The sequence below is a fragment of the Anopheles bellator genome, chromosome 1 (assembly GCF_943735745.2).
Source record: "Anopheles bellator chromosome 1, idAnoBellAS_SP24_06.2, whole genome shotgun sequence".
In the NCBI taxonomy this organism is placed as follows: domain Eukaryota; kingdom Metazoa; phylum Arthropoda; class Insecta; order Diptera; family Culicidae; genus Anopheles; species Anopheles bellator.
The window spans coordinates 33,764,128-33,782,854 of NC_071285.1; the positions used below are offsets into that span (position 1 = coordinate 33,764,128).

An 18,727-nucleotide genomic window follows, 5' to 3' on the forward strand; every position below is an offset into this window, starting at 1 on the left:
AATAAACTATGATAATTTATATAATTATAGTCTCATAATCAGCCGACCATTGTGGATCGTTTCCGTTTTGTGGCATATGAAACCCAAATTTTTTCACTACTTTCTTGTAGCTGCTTGTGAGAGAAATTGGCGCCAGTACGCTTTCTTCTATTGTGAGGTTCAAAGGGACGAGCTCAGAATTAGTGCAGGTGAAATGTCACGCTTGTGTAAGTAAACACAATGCATTGTGCAAGTATCTTAATCAAGCATCGCGGCGACCACACAAAGAAGCTGAACCCTGGAAATGACCAAAATGAATGCAACGTGGCCAGCCAGAGTAACTCACTTCATCCCGCCACGGGGCATGCGTGCTGGATGCTGCGTTCGGATCAGCCGGAACCGGAGGAGAAGATGTTTACGTCGTCTGTCGATCCGCCAAAGGCCGGGCTGCCGGCCGCGTGTGCCGTGCCTTCGCCCGACGACGGCCCACTTCGGGGACTCCGAGCGCCCGTCGGGCGTCGCGTGCCGGAGTTTGTGGCCCAAAAACGGCGAACGGATCCCGAGCCGCACGGCGGCACGCTGTCTGGCGGATGTTGGTAAATACCTACGCTGCTCGGGCTGCTTTCAGTCGTTTCACATCGCTCCTTGGCGTCGGCAACTGCTTTGTGACGGAAGAACGGTGACTGGCCCCCGCTGAAGGCTTGGCCGTCGTGATCCGTCGTCGGCCGCGGTCCCATCGTACCGCTGCAACGGTTCGCACATTCACGTGGTTGGTTCGACACTTTCGCTTCCGATACATTCCGATGCGCTCCTGGGTGCATCGAGTGCGTTGTGAGTAATCCCATCCCAGGGACCGTGTGGCGTGCGTGGGTGCGTGTGTTCGTGTGACAGCCATTACCGATTTCGATGCCGTTCGAAGCCGAAGCCGGAGATTGCGCTTCCGCCGAACCTGCATCGGTGCAGCAAAAAGTGCACTTTCTTGCAGGCGTCCCCCGATCACCGTTGCATTTCGTACCGTTTTGTGTTGTGATAAATGTGCAATCGGTGCTGCCCGTGGCCCGATGATGACGTTGTCCGACTGATTTGTTGTTGCCGCTGTGTGTAGCCTTTTAACTTTTGCCGGAGCATTTTAGCATTGCGTTTGGTGCTTTCGCGTTCCACTTGGTGCTCTTAGTGCGGCATTGTTTCGGTGATATTTTAAAGCCCGTTTTTGTGCACCCACTTTTTCCGCCTTTTATATCACTTTCCGATTACCATTTTCCCCGCACCACAAGGGTTTGGGCCATACGAGGAGAAATGGGAGAAAAACGTGGTGCAGCTGCAAAGTTATCCCCATCAGGTGCATGGATAAAAAAACATGGGGCTTGGTAGTGTCAAGCGGAGTGTCTCGAAGTTGAGATACAGTATTGCGATTCGGCGATACATTGAGCACCCCGGACGGAAGCAAAGGAAGGAAGGAAGCAGCGTGCCACCAGCCAACCCTAATTGTTTCCGGAACAGCCCTGGCGCGCACAGGAGACCCGCGGGTGCACTCGGTGCGGTCAGTGCGGGAAAGTTTTTATTTTTCTGTTTTATTTTACGTTTGGTGGCCTCTGTGTGGAAATTGCCCGTTGTTTCGCTGGACGAACAGTGAATGCAGGAAAGTTGCAATACGTGGAAATACGCGCTGCTGGTGTGCTTTCAAATAGAATCAGGAACCGGTTGCATTTCGTGCCCCTCGCGGGATACGATCTCTCGAACAAAGTGCTTTGATGGCTCCACTACTAACCATCGGTTACCTCGTACGCTGGTCGTTGTGCTGGAGACAAAAAATGCATCCTTCCATTCAAATGTATGTTCAACATTCAATGACACGACATTTGTTGCATTTAATGTTTGGATTTTCCATTAACGGGTACCGAATCAGTGTGCCAAGTGCAATTAATGTTTATTGTTTTCAAACAAACGTGACCGAAGAATGTTATTCTGAAATTAGTGTGCGTGCGTGTTTCAAAAACCGGTGATTCAACTAGTGAATTGATTGCTTATTGCTTGTTTTGAAATATTTGTAAAAGGAATTATAGAATTAACTTACTTATTGTTTATTTTACGCCAATAACAAATATTTGCAATTAATGTTGAAATATAAAACAAAGTTTCGCAACCGAGTGGTTAGTGCAGAATATAAATTCATCATAAAATGATAAATGTAAGGGTGTTAAGGCTCATGATATGTTTGCCAAATCTTTGCCACGTTTTTCCAAACAATTTAGTTCGTAGAAAAATTCTTAAATGTTATTACAATTAAACGTACAACCCCACTCTCTCTTCAATATATCCGAATACTACCGAATAAAAATTTAAAAAAAAAATTAAAAATCAAAAACAATAGTAGAGAATTGTAAAAAGTGCTCAGTGCTCCATAAAAGTCTAGGCTAGCCTTACGATTTTTCAATAGTTTTGATTGACAACACAAACATTGATTCGCATACAAGTATTTAGATTATACAAATATTGGTAAACTGTAAACGCGCCATAAGAAATTGGGGTGTAAATTGTGATATACAAAACGGCCAGAAAAACGTCCAACAGTATCACGAGCAATAGAGCGTTCAACTCCATCGTTCAAATCTACCAACTCTTACACTGTTGATGATGAGTGTCTACACAAAAGCGTCAGTGGTTAATTTTAATACTTCGTGCCTACGATGGGAAACTTTATTCCGCCAAGCGCCAAAAGACAGCTGGTGAAAAAATAGTGTCCATTCAACAGTCACCAATTTAGCAAGCCTCTGGGAGATTGTTGTAGCCGTGTGCCCTGTGCTCTTTGGCGCCGCTTACGTTGCTAGACAATCAAACAGAATTTGTTTACACTTCGTTGTCGGCGTCGTGGTTTGCTCGATTATTAGTGGCGGTAAAAGCAAATATTCCCGAATATTATTTAAATATACGCTAACGTCAACGGCCCGTTTATTGCTCCGACTGCCGGCCCAACTTCGATAGCGATCGAATGTGAGCCCCACGTTGGCAGGATGCTCAACTGGGCGGACTCCCGCAGGCATCGCGATACGATTCGATAATTCCAAGTAAAGGTTTTTTTATGGCCGTCTCGAAGCACCGGTCGCACCCCATCGGAATTGCAGTTATTGTGCCACCCCGTTCCGGTGGAAACGATAGCGCCGGATGTTTCGGGCTCTACGCGAATCTGCATCGCGTTACACCGCACGGAACTGAACTGATCCCTCCCTTCGGTGGGTTGAGTTTTATTGTTTTATCTCCCCTCAATTATGGAAATAAATGTAAATAAAAGTTCTGCAAAAAGCCGCAGCCTCGGTGGTCGCGTTCAGCTATTAACCCGCACTGGCCAAGAGCATGACCGAAATTGCACAGCACCAACCGAAAATCAGAGCCAAAACCAGGTTGTTATACGGCTGGCGGACAATAAAACTCAACGCTCCATCATGTGCAAGCACCGCAGGAGGGGGCCTCGGATCCTGGTCGCGGATCGATTCACAACGACGGTGCCGTCGCCGTCATCGTGGTGCTCTGCATGTCTGGGCTCTACCCGCTGGACATGCCAGTTTGCTGCACGTTGCCCGACGTCGTGGCCGTCGGAACAGGGATGAGCCGAATCGCGGCAAATGAACGATGCAGAGGTCTATCGGTGAAATGGGTTACCATAGTATGACTCCGGACAGGATTTCAGAAGAATCTCCAATTGTAACAAACTTAATCAAAACAAAAAACAACTGGTTCCAAGTACCGCACTTGCAACTCGAGTCCGAGGGATACCATTTTTTACAACACAACAGGAACAATACACAAACAACAATTTGCTCTTTCCGTGCCGCTTCGGTACCGGAGCAAACAGCATCAATGATCTTTTGGGCCAATTAAATTGGATGGACCGACAGTCGCTACTAACGTTGTTCGCGATCATTACATGGAATGTGGATTAAAAACCGTGTTTCTAGTGTGAATAATGAAAAATGGGACCACATTGTGCATCGATGTTTCCCAATTACCGGTCCATTTTATATAAGTTTTTCAGTCAGTGATTGAAGATGCACAATAAACCGCTTTTTTAACCCTTTGGCTATCATTGTATAAAACCAAAACTGCTATCAGCCAACTATCAAAATGACTGAAAAATCAAAAAACACGGCCGTATCGAGCAACAACTGAAAGGTTTGCTCTCAATGTGATGCATTACCAAGGTTGAAGCTAAAGTCTTTCGCACAGAAACCGATCAAACGCGACGACACGACGGCTGAGCCACAAAAGTTTGCTCATCAAATATAGAAAATAATCGATTTGCTTTGAATTCACTATTCACTTATCGACTATTCACTTATAAAAACAATGCAGGAATTGATGTTAAACAGGCTCTTAAAAACATGTGTGTCAACGCACTTCTGAGTTAGTTTCACAATGATAAACTCGGTTTGAGCTATTACGTCAGTTTGTTTTTTGTGTGAGGACGAGACTTCACTTGAATAAAGAAAAATGTATGGAATTTTTAATTAGTATTTTTTCGTCACTCTACGAATGGTTGTCGGCTGATAAGGTGTAGCTCTGCATCGTTTGCGGTAGAAGAACGCCGCTTTGAAGTGCAGAGACAACGAGTGAAAATTGGAAAAGTATTTTTAATCATATTTTCAACACAGCGATTATTATTCTAGCTGTCGGTGGGTTACGATTTTTTCCTTCACTGTTGTTTGGTGGTTATGAAGAAAAATATTTCCTCTCATGAAAACATATTTAGAAAACAATGTTGCTCCAGCGTTCGTTTTAAGGAAAATGTGTGTTATCTCATATTCGGTCCTGAATGTTTAAATTCACGATCAGGCACGATTATCGCATCTGGCCCCGAATCAAATCCATACGAATTGCATTTGGGCCGATCCCATCTTAAAGTGATTTGATTAAAAATATCCCACTATCGATTGAATCGGGCCGAAGAAAGCACGCCGGTTTGCGCCGGAAGCCATTTCACGCTTCGCATCATCTCCGGTACTGCGTCACCTCAGGGGAAAACTATGGCTAAGCTGAACCACACCATGCGATTTATGAAATATTCATAAACTTCGGCAGCAAGGATACCGAAGAGCACGTTCAAAAAGGCTTTCGGCCGCCTTATGTGCCGGCGCCGGAAGATATTTAAACTTGTACATTTACATATGTAAGCGTTCGAACCGATGGTCCGTGAATTGTTTTTCCATTCCCTTTTCTTTCGGAAACAGAAAGATATTCGATTCCATTTTGTTCAAACCATACTTCGGATAACGTTTACGAATCAGACTTACCCGATTGTTTAATAAGATATTCATTGGTTAAACTTTGTGATTGAGCAACACGAACGAATTGTTTTAACTTTAGTTTTGTGCTTTTGGTGGGACCTATTACAAAGTTTGGAAACAATGCACTGTTCCTTTTGCACCTTGCGCAGTGATGCGAATTTATTAATTGTTTTCTTCTTTCCATAGTTTAGTTCACAGTTTTGTAATGCTACCAAAATACGTAGATACACGTTAAAATAATAACCAGCACATCACTTGGCACGTGATGCGAATAATACAAAATCATATGTTCGAAGGGGCATTAAGTGTTTCAAATGGTAAAGGAACGTGACTCTTTGGTGTCATCTCTCCATCCATGAGACGGTGTAAATAATGTGTGGTTAGTGCGTAATTTGGGCTTGTGCAGCGATTCAGTGATCACAAAATGATAATACTACAAACAATCAAACTTATTGTGTTAGCATTAAAGCTGCTGCCAAAGCGGTTTACGCATAGAAATGTGTTATTTATGATATACCTGGTCACTCTGGTCACACACGGTAAGTAAACGGATAGAAAATACTTTTCTTTTCGTAAATTTTAATAACGAATAGCAGAATATACATTGCCAAACTGGCTTGATACGATTTTTGTATTTTAGAAGTTTATCTTAACCCGCTGTGTTTAATAAATCAGATCGAAATGTAACGAAGTTTATGGTCTTCCTGAATGACTATTTTTGAACATACGGAAAATGACTGAGTCAAACCTTTGGAATTTAAATTACCTGGCCAATGCAAGGTACGCATTAACGCCATTCAAATCGTAGCCCTCGACATAATTTCAAAACCACGCGTACCACTAAGCTGTGTGTTTCAGGTGCAGAACTATGTTTGGTGCGGTCCATGCAACGGACAACGTTTCACTCCACGATGGCCCGAACGTACCATAAAAGCTTTTTAGTTCTCGTCGGTATAATGAATGTTCTGATAAACCTAATTATACTTTTGTAATGGCGCTCACCAGCTCACCGTCTGTTGCCAAAAATACTGCAATGAGTTACTGGGAGTAGTGGCCGTAAAGAAACGAGAGTTGCTAACAAAAGTTTGGTAAAATTCGTTTGACCATTTTTTTTCCTGTAGAAACGTCCACGCGCGGAAAGAGAGAAGATAGGTTTAATTAGATTCTTCTTCAAACTATCTCTACGTACAATGACGAAGGATATAATGAGCTGCATCATCATTACTATCAACCCACTCATCGCGGCATTCACCGTTAACTCTGCGAGTACATTTTCCAGAGTTCGTGAGGAAATGTTTTCGTTTACTCTTCCGGTGTGGCATTGTTTGGCCCACAACGAATGCACTCTGGAGTGGTTTTCGGATATTGCCATATTTAAAATTACGTCTCCTTTATTTTGAATGAATAGAGTCTGTACAAATAAAGCCGTTCGCCATTGCAGTTCGTTGAGCATCATAAACAGATTTGGTAAATAATAGTAGAGATTATTTAATACATGAAGCAAAAGTTTTGCCTTTAATAGACAGTATTCTAGAAGGTAATCGTACACAACTTCTTAAAGGACAAAATATGCGTTTGAATAAATGTTGCATATAAAATGCTTACAACAACTGTTGAAGATAAAACCAACTCAGGAATCAGTCATTTTTTCAAGACCAAGACTTTCGAGATTTTTTCGTATAATTAGCACAAATGGTTGTAACACGTAACACGATACTGAGTTCGTTTTTTTGTACTCCTCCATTCTGAACTGCAGTACGATGAACGAGTGCACCAGAAGAACCAATTATTTGGCTCTTAGTCGTGGCTCTTTGGATACCGAATCCGGTTGTGGCAGGCGGCGAATGTTCCCCCCGGTACGCAGGGACCATCATCCGCTGCTGTATCATCTTAATTGCGCTGCAAACTAATGTACTCATTATCACGACAGCAAAAGGACATTTCGAGGCGTGCGAAGCGTGTCACGGCACGGAAACCGAAGAAAAGGTACAACGGCGATGTGAATGAGCACTTTCGTGCACTTCACGAAACGGACGGCGTTCGGTGGTTGTGAAAAACCGAAACCCATAGCCGTTCAGGAATCGTAACATTTATTTACCCTAACGAACCCGAACTGAGCGTATACTGAGTCCTGGCATAGGTCGTTAGTGAGGCTACGGTTCCCCCTCGAAGGAGATAGGAACTGGCCGCGAACCGGGTGCGGCAGATCTGCCGGGTGGCGATACACGGACCATGGCACAGGACCCCGAGTGGACGGAGCGATAGTACGAAATATATGAATTCTGGTCGAATGCAAATGCAGAGAGCATAATTTATCTTCACCCGGTTGCTGGCCCGTCTGAAGGTGAAATATGTTTGCTGGGTTGACACCGAAACACTGTGCCACTTGTTGTCCGCCATTCGACCGTCACCCGCTCGGGTCGGGGGGTCAGTTCAGTCGCAGGGCTCCGAGCGACCAAGATCAACGATTAAATCGTTCAGTGCTGCCTGGCGCAGGGCGGCAGGTCGAGTCACCATCACCATCGACCATCCCATCTATCTATTGCTCCATCACCGTCATCTTGGAGCAAGTGCACATACCGTTGCTTGGTAAGGTGAAAATTTAAAGGTAAACACACGTCGGCGCACCCCGTGCGCGGTACGCTCCGCATTCCGATGCAGCACGGACAATAATCTGCAGCTGCAGCGCCAGTCTCGTTGGCAGTCTGCCGAAGTTTTGCTGCCATCGTCGACGCCGTTCTCGACGGAGCATAGAACAGGTCCCTACAGAAGGACCTGTTTGCTATCGCCGCCACAATGATGAAGAGAATATTTAGTAGGTACATAAATGCAGCACGGCACCGGTCGCATGTGTACTCGGGCAGAGTGCCGTGTCGCTGCTGATTGCAGAATCACTTTCGGTCGAACCCTTTTGCCTGCCGCCGCCGGCCCTCACGAGCGCCCCTGTCATGGCAAACAAGGAACCGCGAAACCGTTCACTTTCCCACTTTTGCGGGCTGCGGGATGCGGGTTCGGTGTGTCGAACGGTTGTGAAAAATTATCACCTCGCTCCGTCTCCGCCGAGCGCCGAGTTTGTGTTTTGAAGTTGTTTCGCCAAAGTTTCGTCAAAGTTCCGAAAGCGACTGCTGATATCGATGCGCCCGTGCTCTTTATGGGTTTGCTCGCTAAACCCACTGCCGAGCTTCAACAAACCGTGGCCACTGGACGTTTCGAGCGGTTGGGCAACGGATATTTTAAAAAACATCCCAAATGGCGATCGTCTGGGGGCTCTCGGAACAAACTTGTTCGAGAGTGTATAACAAAACGTGCACGCAGCATATTTCTATTTTATGCTAAAATCGGATGAAATGGCATGCAAAGAATATATGTAAAAGATTTAAAGTTTTTTATTAAGCTGTCAAACGGTTCTTTCCAACAAAAAGCAGCAAGATTAAAATTTTAATTAAAGGACATATTCATAGGAAAGATGCCGTGTTATCTGGAAGGGTGTTTCGATGCATGCAATGTTGCACTTGGCGTAAATACATTTGTGCCCCTCGACTTCAAGCAAATAAATAGCGAAATAAACATTTGACAAGACGAATCGTTTACGGCTGCAGCAGTTCGTTGTTGATTCAAGGGCCCATTCGTGGTTCTGCTAATGAATGATCTGATTCTGAAACCATAGCAGAAAAACGTTCTATTGGCATGGACGCTGATTGATGTTTGAATTAATTTCATGAGTCGAATGCCGTCCATGCAGAATCGGTACAAGCGGAATGAGGTTAGCAATAAATTTGAGACTCTGCTGGCTGGAAAGATATCAAGAGGATCGTACGGTTTCCACTATTTAAATTATCACAATAGCGTCACATCAACAACGATCTTTGACAGGAACACGGCGGCACTACAGTCTTCAACAGTGAAAGTTGCCATTGATAAGCTCACCAAAACATGCAATAGAATTGCTGACTTTAGTTCAAATATAGCCGTTCGGTGAACAATATTTGCCTCTCTTCGTTCCGTTTACTTAGCGGATACTCGAGAGACGCTCGTTTGGGCGGCACAAGGGTGTACTTGAAAACAATAGCGTAACAACAACTTTCCGCCAGCTCGCTTGTTCTCAACCACGAATCGCGTTTCTCCAGTCACAACAAGCGAACGAGTACTATTGTTTCGAACTTTGTACAGTTTTGCGGGGACTCCTAGAGGACAGTTCTCATTACGCGCTGCGGGGTCCAACAATCTTCGGTGACTTATTCTATTCCACGTTCAGTCTGTCTGGTGTCCTCCTTTCAAGGGTGCTCATCTTTGGAGCCGTTTAGTTTAAAAGACCAACGTTGCTATTATTCGCTGTCGAGCGCTGTACCATGAAATGGTACTACAATTCAAGATGATCGATGTTTAAGTATCGATATTTCGACCAAAACATTACGGTTTCTGGCTTTCGTCATGGTTGTGCTTCATCCAACACCCTCCCACCGATAGTATATCGGTGTGGGCAAGGGTTGTAATACATGTTAAAGACGTGCTCGGCTGTGCAAATTCAACAATCATAACGATGGAAACGAACACTGCCAGCTTTATGTTAGAAGATCTTATCACAGTTCATAAATCATACAGACGAAGTTTATGCGTTGCAATATATTTCCGTTCGGAAGGTGCATTGGTTTCAGGATTTTGGCCGCTCCAGAGGACTCTCGTGTTTCGCGCATTGCTGATCAGGATGCAATTCAAATTCATCGATATTTGATTTTTTTAATGGTATTATTCATTCTGAATCCTATCAGTTTTGTTACGCAACAGTATTTTCTGTGCAATAAAATCATAACAGAACTCGTGAAAATGAAACGAATCCTTTAAAATAAATTGTAGCCAAGTTGGAACTTGAACCCGGCATCCTTTATTTCCTTTTTGGAATGCGATTTGTCTTTCTAGAGCATAGCTTTACGTTACATATTCTTTATCGCATTTCCTATAAATAACACTTTCCTGTCCAAAGGCAGGCAACCGTGACCTGCACAGCCCATCTTTTGATAATAATTTGAATGGGCAATCCTTGCGCGACATGGTCCTTCTCATAATAATAAGCCGAACGGCGATAATGCATGATTCTCACGTACGTTCCATAAAGAACAGCTGCTACCGTTTCGTCGCCATTGGAACCCTTCGTTCGATGATTGGAGTGGAGGGCGATGGAAGACACGAAGGTGTCGGAATGTGGTTGTGAAGAACCATCCGGAAACCGGATGTCAGGTGGCGGTTCGCGGAACGATTATAATATTTGGTGAAGGTTAAACGTTCTAGCACCGTTCCGACCAGAACAATATGCTACGGCCAAAGTTAGCCAGTATATCAAGTCGTTGCATATGCCTAATACTTTTTGTTAGAAATATGGCCCCAGCCAAAGCTTTAAAATCGTTCATACAAACGAAGGATTCATATTCTTGCAAGTTACGTTCCGCACGTTCGGAATTTTAATTCTCTGTGCCCGAATATCGTTTAAAGTTTGGGTGGATTCGTGATACAAACAATTTGCCCTGCGACAGTTAACTGCAGTCAACATCTTATTGGAACGCAGATACATCTGTCACACCAGAAGGCACAGGCATGATAACGAAACATTGCCAACTCGGCGTAGGTGTTAAACTGTCTTGACAAAATCTTTTCCCTACCTTTTGGAACGTTGAGTGTTCAAATTCAATTCAATTTCCAAATGCTATTCTTGGAATTACAAATCCAATAGAGCTTCACCGCAGGACGCAGCACAAGATATTTGAAAAGTTTATTTGAATGACTGCCAGGGCTACTGTAATGTTACGTTATGTTTCAACTCTCCTTGTAAACTGTAAACAGTGACGAGTGTTGCGACTTGAAAACATGTTTTTTCTCAGTGACAAAAGAATGGTAGTTAACGAAAGGTGGCTGGTGCTACATCCTGCTAATATTGGCCCTTCATTTAGCACACAGCATCTGAGACTACACAGGCAGCACGGTACCGCCGCATTCAGCGCTTCTCTGTGGCCTCCGAACAACAACGGTGGACAAAAAATCGTAAAATAACACCAAGATTGCCCCTGGTGTGATGGAAAGCGGAGCCGAAATGTGTCACATCGCCCTGACAAACGGTTGGACAGGGCTTGAATAAACGGATGAAATTATCCTTGAAGCTGCACACCGAAACCATAGCGACGACGGCTGGGGAACCATCGAAGTCGCCGCCGAGCGGAAAGGATTGTTCCATTTTGATGCACGAAATGTGCTCCATTTAGGATGCTGTCTGTTTTGTGCAGAATGTGACTCGACGGTTTCCTGCGAGATAAATGGACCCTCTTCTCACGGGCCCCGCCACCGCTTTTTGCTGCCCCGTCAGTGCAGTTTTGAATGCAGCTAACGAACTTGACAGGAAACCCTCTAAACAGTAGCATCGTTCGACCGGCACACTCTTGGGAATGTTTGTAATGTTCGGGGGCGACTCGGGGAGCGCGTCCGAACGGACAGCAGCCAGAACAGAATATTTGATACGAAGGCAAAAAATTACTTTAAATAAATCATCCTCAAACAGTTGCGCAAGTCCGTCAGCCCGACCAAGTGCCGGTGCATATGACAGTGGGCAAAATAAAGAAGGCGAAATGGGGGGACCAAACATAGTAACTGTCTGGTGTCAGCACTTTCCTCCATACCGGGTGTTATTCCGTTTGCTTGTACGGCGAAGGGCCCTGGCAGCGTAGAAAAAGACATCTTGCCGCTGTACCATCTCCCCATTTGGGTACCATTCCAACCGGATGCTTGCATTTCAATTCCTCTGTTTGCTAGGCTAACACCATCTGGTTGGCGCGAAATCGCCCATCACGTTCCCTTCTGTGCGGCTTCGGTCAATTCAACGAAACCTGAACCGAACATTTTCGGGGCGATACGGTTTGGGTGTGGGCCACAATGGAAGACGCTGTGCTCCTTGATCACCGCTATCCATAAATATCGATTGCCTGTTTGGGGAAACGTTTGAAACGGAATAATTTGGGAAAGATCGTTGACCTGGGCTGTGTTTGGATTTTCATTTTTTTTCTTTCGATGTATGTTTCAATTTCAGTGATGATGGATGAACCAAGATTTGCTCAACCCATCCCCAACGTAACCGTTGCCGTAGGGCGAGACGCAAACCTTCCCTGTGTGGTGGAGCACTTAGGAACGTACAAGGTAGGTTCGTTGGCATGGCCGATTCGGTTGGTTATTTTTATCCATTTTGAAACGTGGTTTGCATGTTACCTACCGATCCACCGTTCATCCGCCTGTTTTAAGTGGTTCAGAGTTTATGGTTTTGCCAACTAACTTTGCTCGAAAAATATTCGGTTTCATTTCGCCAAGAAGCTCATTTCTTCATTCTTCTCTTAAGATTTAGATAAGTCTATAAAGTACATAACAATTCGTTAGCAAAAAATCATGAAATTTATAGTTTATCTTTTCCTCGGTTGTTACTCTGTGTGTAATTGAAAACAAAATTAAATATTAAAATTACGACGAATCACCTCGAAAGACCTATCGTGTTCACTTGGTTATTGTTACTGCGTCTTTGTTTAACAGGTCGCGTGGATACACATCGATCGCCAGATGATTCTTACGATACACCGCCATGTAATATCGCGCATTCCTCGGTACAGTGTAACGTATGATAACTCCAACACATGGCTTCTTCACGTCAGCCAAGCCCAGCAGGACGACCGGGGCTACTACATGTGCCAAGTGAACACAAATCCCATGATTAGCCAAGTCGGATACTTGCAAGTTGTTGGTGAGTTTCGCAAATTTCCGCACATTTTATCATCCTCATCCATCATCATCGATGCCTGGCCGTGTATCGACGTTAGCATTCATAATCTAATTCGATTGGCTTCCGAGTCAAAGCTGCACAACGATGAAACTTTATCGTGCCGTATCCTGCCCCACATGATGCCATGGATCCCCATCCCAGGACTAGCACAGTTCTGCCGCAAATGTTTGCCGCGCCACCTTGCCCTGATGAGGGGCAACGTGTCGATTACATTAGCTCGAGATAGTGTTGAACCAGCTGGTTGCTTGTCGTAATGCTCGCGGAACCCGATTTTGTACTGCTCGTTACCGATCATTGAAGCTCAATTGCATTAAATTACATCACCAAAGATCGTTCCAACGCAGGGTACGCTGTGGATCTGGGATTAGAAATTTGAGATGCAATTAAACTGTTCTGCAGAATAGTGCACAACTTAACAGTTTACAGCTTGTAAAAAATGCAAATGAACCGTATACAAAAGAATTCTCACTTCAGTTAATCAAAATCGAACAATAAATTAGCAAACAAGCAACGATAATATCAAATAATAATAATCGATAATACCAAAGTAGTACAGTGAATTGACTGACATGAAACAGCTGTAATTATAATGTTGATTTCCCGTTAAGAAAATCGAGCAATTTTGTTCACTATCAGTAAAGATTGACTGTTCGATGGAATTTCAAAATAGAACAAACACGATAAGAATCGCTGGAATCAGCAAAACTCCTTGCATTTCCTTTAAAACATAAATCCTTCAATTACGATTCCGTGGCTATAACATGATATTGTCTATTTAATTAAAGCTTTTGGTGTATTTTTTAACCTAACTCTAATTCTTGTCCTGATATAACATTGATATATTTTGAAATATCTCTTTGGCGTTAGTTATAGGCTAAAGTGTCATTAACAATAATATGCATCCCATACAGCATTAACCACATTCATTTAACATTTTTTCATTTAAATTTAACATTTAATTTATTTATATTAACCACAACTAGTAACACCCAATCAGATAATTTTTGAAACTGCAGTCTGTTTTTCTACTATCCATACAATTTTTTTTTATCTGAGTTCCTTTCAATTTATATACTCAAATATGTATGAAAAAGTAGTTTTACAACGTATCATAAATAAATGATTGATTACAGCACACTTTCTGAACGAACGTGCACGATTTGTGAACGAAAGCATGACGAAGAAGCAATATTATGTGCTGTACTTTACTCTACGCGGGCTATTAATGCTTAGTAAAATGTGTCTCTGCTTTCGTGCGCAGTGCCTCCCAACATCCTGGACATCGAGAGCACTCCGTCGTCGGTGGCCGTGCGAGAAAATCAAAATATCAACATGACGTGCCGTGCCGATGGGTTCCCCACGCCCAAGATCATCTGGCGCCGCGAAGACGGCCAAAGCATCACGGTGGAGCGGAAGAAGAAAGGTACGGGCACCTGCACCGGGCGACCTGTCGAATGCAGCATTCACCTTAAGAAGCTTATCTGTTCAATGAAGATGACATCAAACACACTTCCTCCGAGAAAGGAGCGACTGAGGCATGGCAAGAAGATAAATGGGTTTTTGATTGTTTTCCCCAAGAAGTGTGTGGACGGTGCGGGGCTGGAGGCCGCAGCTACCTCGGTCAAGCTGTGGGGAGCAAAGGACGAAAGCTGTTCCCTCGGTCGTTCCGGAGCGCGCGCTGTGATCGATTCCGAGCGTATCGATCGCTGCTGCAGGCTTCCGTCCCTCTCGGGTGCATGGAATGCGAAAGTGGACAGGGGACACGCTCCATTAAACCGCTATACAGTGCAGTTGGACCGTTTAATGTGCAATTGGGGAATAATCTGACCCGTTCACCGGCGTTCGTTGTAACGCCATCGCCGGTCCAGCGCCGGGTGCGTTGGAATGTCGCATACCCTGTCAACGCCTGCTGCAAGGGTCGCCGCAGCACACCCCGGAAAGTACGCCCTAATCTCCAAATAACTTAATTTTTGCTCCCTTTTACTTTCACCGCCCCGTGCCCGATTCCCTTCCCGCGCGCGTCGTGGGGATTTGTGCCATTGCGCACCGGATGTGTGCTTCCGGCCCGGAAGTGATGGTATACGATGGTGAGGTGCTCCATCTGACGAAAGTAAGCCGCAACGAAATGGGCGCTTATCTCTGCATCGCCACTAATGGTGTGCCACCGTCGGTGTCTAAGCGGATTATCCTTGATGTTGAGTGTAAGTATGCTTTTATTTATTCATAAGTGTATTAGCAAATTAAATTCATACGCCAAACTTAGGCCCGCCTGATGGGTTTCTCTGTCGGCTCGTGCGGTTCGGTTCGGTCGACGTGTGTGCGTTTGGGCAAGATTCCCAAGACTCGAGGACAGCATAATCGCTGGCAATTACAGCACTGAGCAGATCTTCCATTAGCTTGGGCTTGGGTTCTAATGTACCGTCGCCCGCCCAACCCGTTATCGAAAATCGTATTAATTTGAGTTCGAGCTCGGGTGTTTATGCCCGCTTTGGGCAGGCAAAACCTTCCGAAAGCTCGCCGCGAAAAATCCCCCAATGGGTTGCTAATACGTTCGATTTGTTCTCGCCCCGAAACCAGTCTCGCCGATGATATGGGTTCCGAATCAATTAGTTGGGGCGCCCCTTTCCACCGACGTCACGATCGACTGCCACACCGAGGCACATCCTAGGTGAGGACCGCGGAGACCCAAGGGAGAACAAGGCTCCTTACGGCTCACTTAATCGAACGCCCGTTGAACTTTGGGTGTATGTTTTTTACAGGGCCATCATTTACTGGGTGTACAACGCCGTGATGGTGCTGCCGAGCAAAAAGTACATCATCGATTACAACGAAAACTCCTATCGGTGAGTGCACGTTAAGCGCTTCGACCCATTTCGGTCGCCATTTTGGTCACTGACACACTGCCACCGGTGAACCGTTCCAGGGCCCACATGAAGCTAACTATCAAAGGCTTATCGATGGGTGATTTCGGAAACTATCGCTGCATATCGAAAAATTCGCTCGGCGAAACGGAGGGCTCCATCCGGGTGTACGGTAAGTACCTTGCCTAGCAATTCGGGACGACCGTAAACCGTTTGTCAAAATTCTCATTATCTGCTTCGTCGTCAGAATTGATTGTTTTTGGGGAAAAAATATCATAAAAAAGTTCGGTATGAGCCAACGGGCCAAAACGAAGCGCCTTGTTCGTTTGTTGCTTACCAAGCGAGGTGGCCACAATTAATGTTATCAGCATTTCGCCGGCTCGCCGCCCGATATTCATCGCAAAAACGATGCACTTTTCTTCTCTTTGTTTGTTTTTTTGTTTCCAGAAATTCCACTTCCATCGACACCATCGAAGCAAATTACTCACGTGATGGAACCGAAGGAAAGTAAGTAGATTGAATTAAGTCCTTCGCCGCCAGTAATTGCGCTTTTCTTCGTTCCTTCTCCATCTGGTGCCCTAACTTGTTCATCAACACCAAACACAGCCAGACAGTCTCGACTCTGACTCGCTGAGTACATCCATGTTTTATGCACGGTCTGTTTGAATTTGGTTTCCTTTTCCACCCACTTTCGCTGACACTTTCACACCACTCTGACGGGACGAGTGGGCCACGCCGTCTCGGGCACAGGCGCCCCCCCTCTAACGAGTGTATTAATTTGTGCGATAACTTTAGTGTTTTTTACTCAATGGCTGTGCCCCGCTTTTCCGTTTTTCCACTAACACTACACGAGCTGAGAGCTGCGTTTGTTTCGCTTTCGATTCCAGCAGTCCCGGTCGTGGTGTCACGTAATGAAACCATTAAGGTCACCCAACCCGATGTCCTGTTTCCGATGAAGAACGACGACTACGCGCAACGCTCACCGAACGGTATCCCTTTCGAGCGCAAGGGATCGCACCCCATCGGCCAAAGTTTCTCCTACACCGACATGCCACCGAAGGAGTTCGGTGTGTCCAACGGTAAGGGTCGCTGCGACTTGTTGGAAATTTTCCTGCTAGGCGGTGGGCTGTGGGCGGCTGTTTTCCCCTTTTAACTTTCACCGTACCGGCCGGGCCGGGATTGCATTTGTTTTCCGAGAGCATCTTTGGGTTTTTGGTGTTCGGTTTGTTTTATGAACTTTGCTTTCGGTTGGAATGCGACAAAAAGAAGGGTTAAGAGCGGGCGTCCTCGGACCAGGGAAAGGTTAACAAGAGGCCCTACTCAGGACATCGCACATCACTTACTGCTCTCTGTCTTCTTACCGGTTCCAGATGTCCGACGGTGCTGCTGGACGTTCTCGCTGCTCTCGCTAATTAGTGTGCCATCTACGGTGCTGGCCCTGTACGCAAGTAGGCTGTTGCTGTAATTTCTACTTCCACAATCTGCTCTAAGGACACAAGCTTCTCGCCCAGTTGCCCAGTTACCACGCCAGGATGCATCGAAGATGAACCGGGCCATCCCGCCGGGGTTGCTCATCATTTGCTCATATCTCTCTAGCCGGCGGTGCGGTGAAACATATCCTTAATGCTAGACGATGTAACACGAATAATCATCTTATCGGTTGAGTAAGGCTGAGATAGTGTGTAAAAATCAGGTAATAAAGAAAATCCGCTTAAACGGGTACGGGGCGAAAGGGAATGGCCAACCAATAAGTACTGGCTCACGATACGGCGGCTGCGTTACGCGTTTCTGATTGTACCATATTGTCGCAAAAAAGATAGGGACATAGGAGTGACCATTAGTACTTCCAGTGTTTATGATTCTATATTTTATTTCCCGTTCCTCGTGCACGGTGGATAGTCTTATGAACGGAATATGCTTGACGCGCTTGAGTATAATTTGGAAACCATTATTCTAGCGGCAGTTTGTTTCGATCGACCCGAATCGCCAGATCACCAGAAATTATAGACACCCGTTGTATCATAGCGAAATGGAAAGCTTAGCTCTTGGTGAATTTGTTAACCACAGTACCACAAATTATAGAACAAAAAAAAAGTAAGCAGCAAAAGGTACGTTGCAGACAGAATATTATACAATTTATGGACATACGACCCTTAGGAGACAGTGGAGCAATGTTTCTGAACGGCACACGGTGGTACCTTCGTGGAACAGGAACGGTACTGTGAAACGGGGAGCTCTGGCTCCACTAGCAAACGATGTACATATATGGAAGCCCCCGCGAGGCAAACGGGCGAAAACATGGTAAGCGGCCAGTGGACCATGTCTTGGACGGTTCGACGACAAGTTCGACCGGCGCAACGGATTGCAAAAGGTAATCAATGGCTGATAGCGCATACACTGTTAGGTTATTCGTTATGTTAACATTTTTCGGGGTCGACCTAGCTCAAACACTAAACGGAACGGCGAACGACAACAATATCGTGCAGAATTTGCGACGCATGCATTTAGAAATATATTTGAAGTAATAAAATAATCCCGTTTCTGTTGGCGCATTTTTATACAAGGCCACTCGTTTCATTCTTCTACGAACGCTGCACGCTTTTGCTGCCCGAGGGCCGCAATATTCCACTCCTGGCCTGAGGTGAGTATACGATACGGTGGCCATTTTCTTTCAAAAAGAAAAAATTGAAAAATACAAAGAAAATCTTCATTATCACCACCACCGTTTAAACTGTGCTGGGGGTAAATAATTATTTGGGGGGTACTCTGTTTCTTTGTCCTCCGCCCATCCGATGTTGGCC

The 18,727-nt window shown here is 45.1% G+C and overlaps 1 protein-coding gene across 2 annotated transcripts; it reads left to right on the forward strand.

Moving 5' to 3' along the window:
• The first annotated feature begins 656 nt into the window (after window positions 1–656).
• LOC131207036 (lachesin) lies at window positions 657–18,388 on the forward strand. Of its 2 annotated transcripts, none has more exons than XM_058199647.1 (12): window positions 657–748; window positions 5,445–5,797; window positions 12,328–12,434; window positions 12,819–13,026; window positions 14,327–14,488; window positions 15,138–15,266; window positions 15,643–15,733; window positions 15,825–15,908; window positions 15,989–16,098; window positions 16,374–16,433; window positions 16,814–17,005; window positions 17,297–18,388. In XM_058199647.1, the coding sequence occupies exons 2-12, from the start codon at window positions 5,683–5,685 to the stop codon at window positions 17,389–17,391; spliced, it is 1,353 nt and encodes a 450-aa protein (XP_058055630.1). In that variant the 5' UTR covers window positions 657–748; window positions 5,445–5,682; the 3' UTR covers window positions 17,392–18,388. The 2 variants fall into 2 exon arrangements, with proteins under 2 accessions (XP_058055630.1, XP_058055638.1); XM_058199655.1 differs by having other exon boundaries at window positions 16,817–17,005.
• The last annotated feature ends 339 nt before the right edge of the window (window positions 18,389–18,727 follow it).

Bases quoted from the DNA above. Each gene is read 5' to 3' on its own strand.
- LOC131207036 (XM_058199647.1), top strand. From the start codon at position 5,683: ATGATAATACTACAAACAATCAAACTTATTGTGTTAGCATTAAAGCTG. The intron at 12,435-12,818 runs GTAGGTTCGTTG...TTTGTTTAACAG, and splicing joins AGCACTTAGGAACGTACAAG to GTCGCGTGGATACACATCGA. The intron at 15,734-15,824 runs GTGAGGACCGCG...TGTTTTTTACAG, and splicing joins CACACCGAGGCACATCCTAG to GGCCATCATTTACTGGGTGT.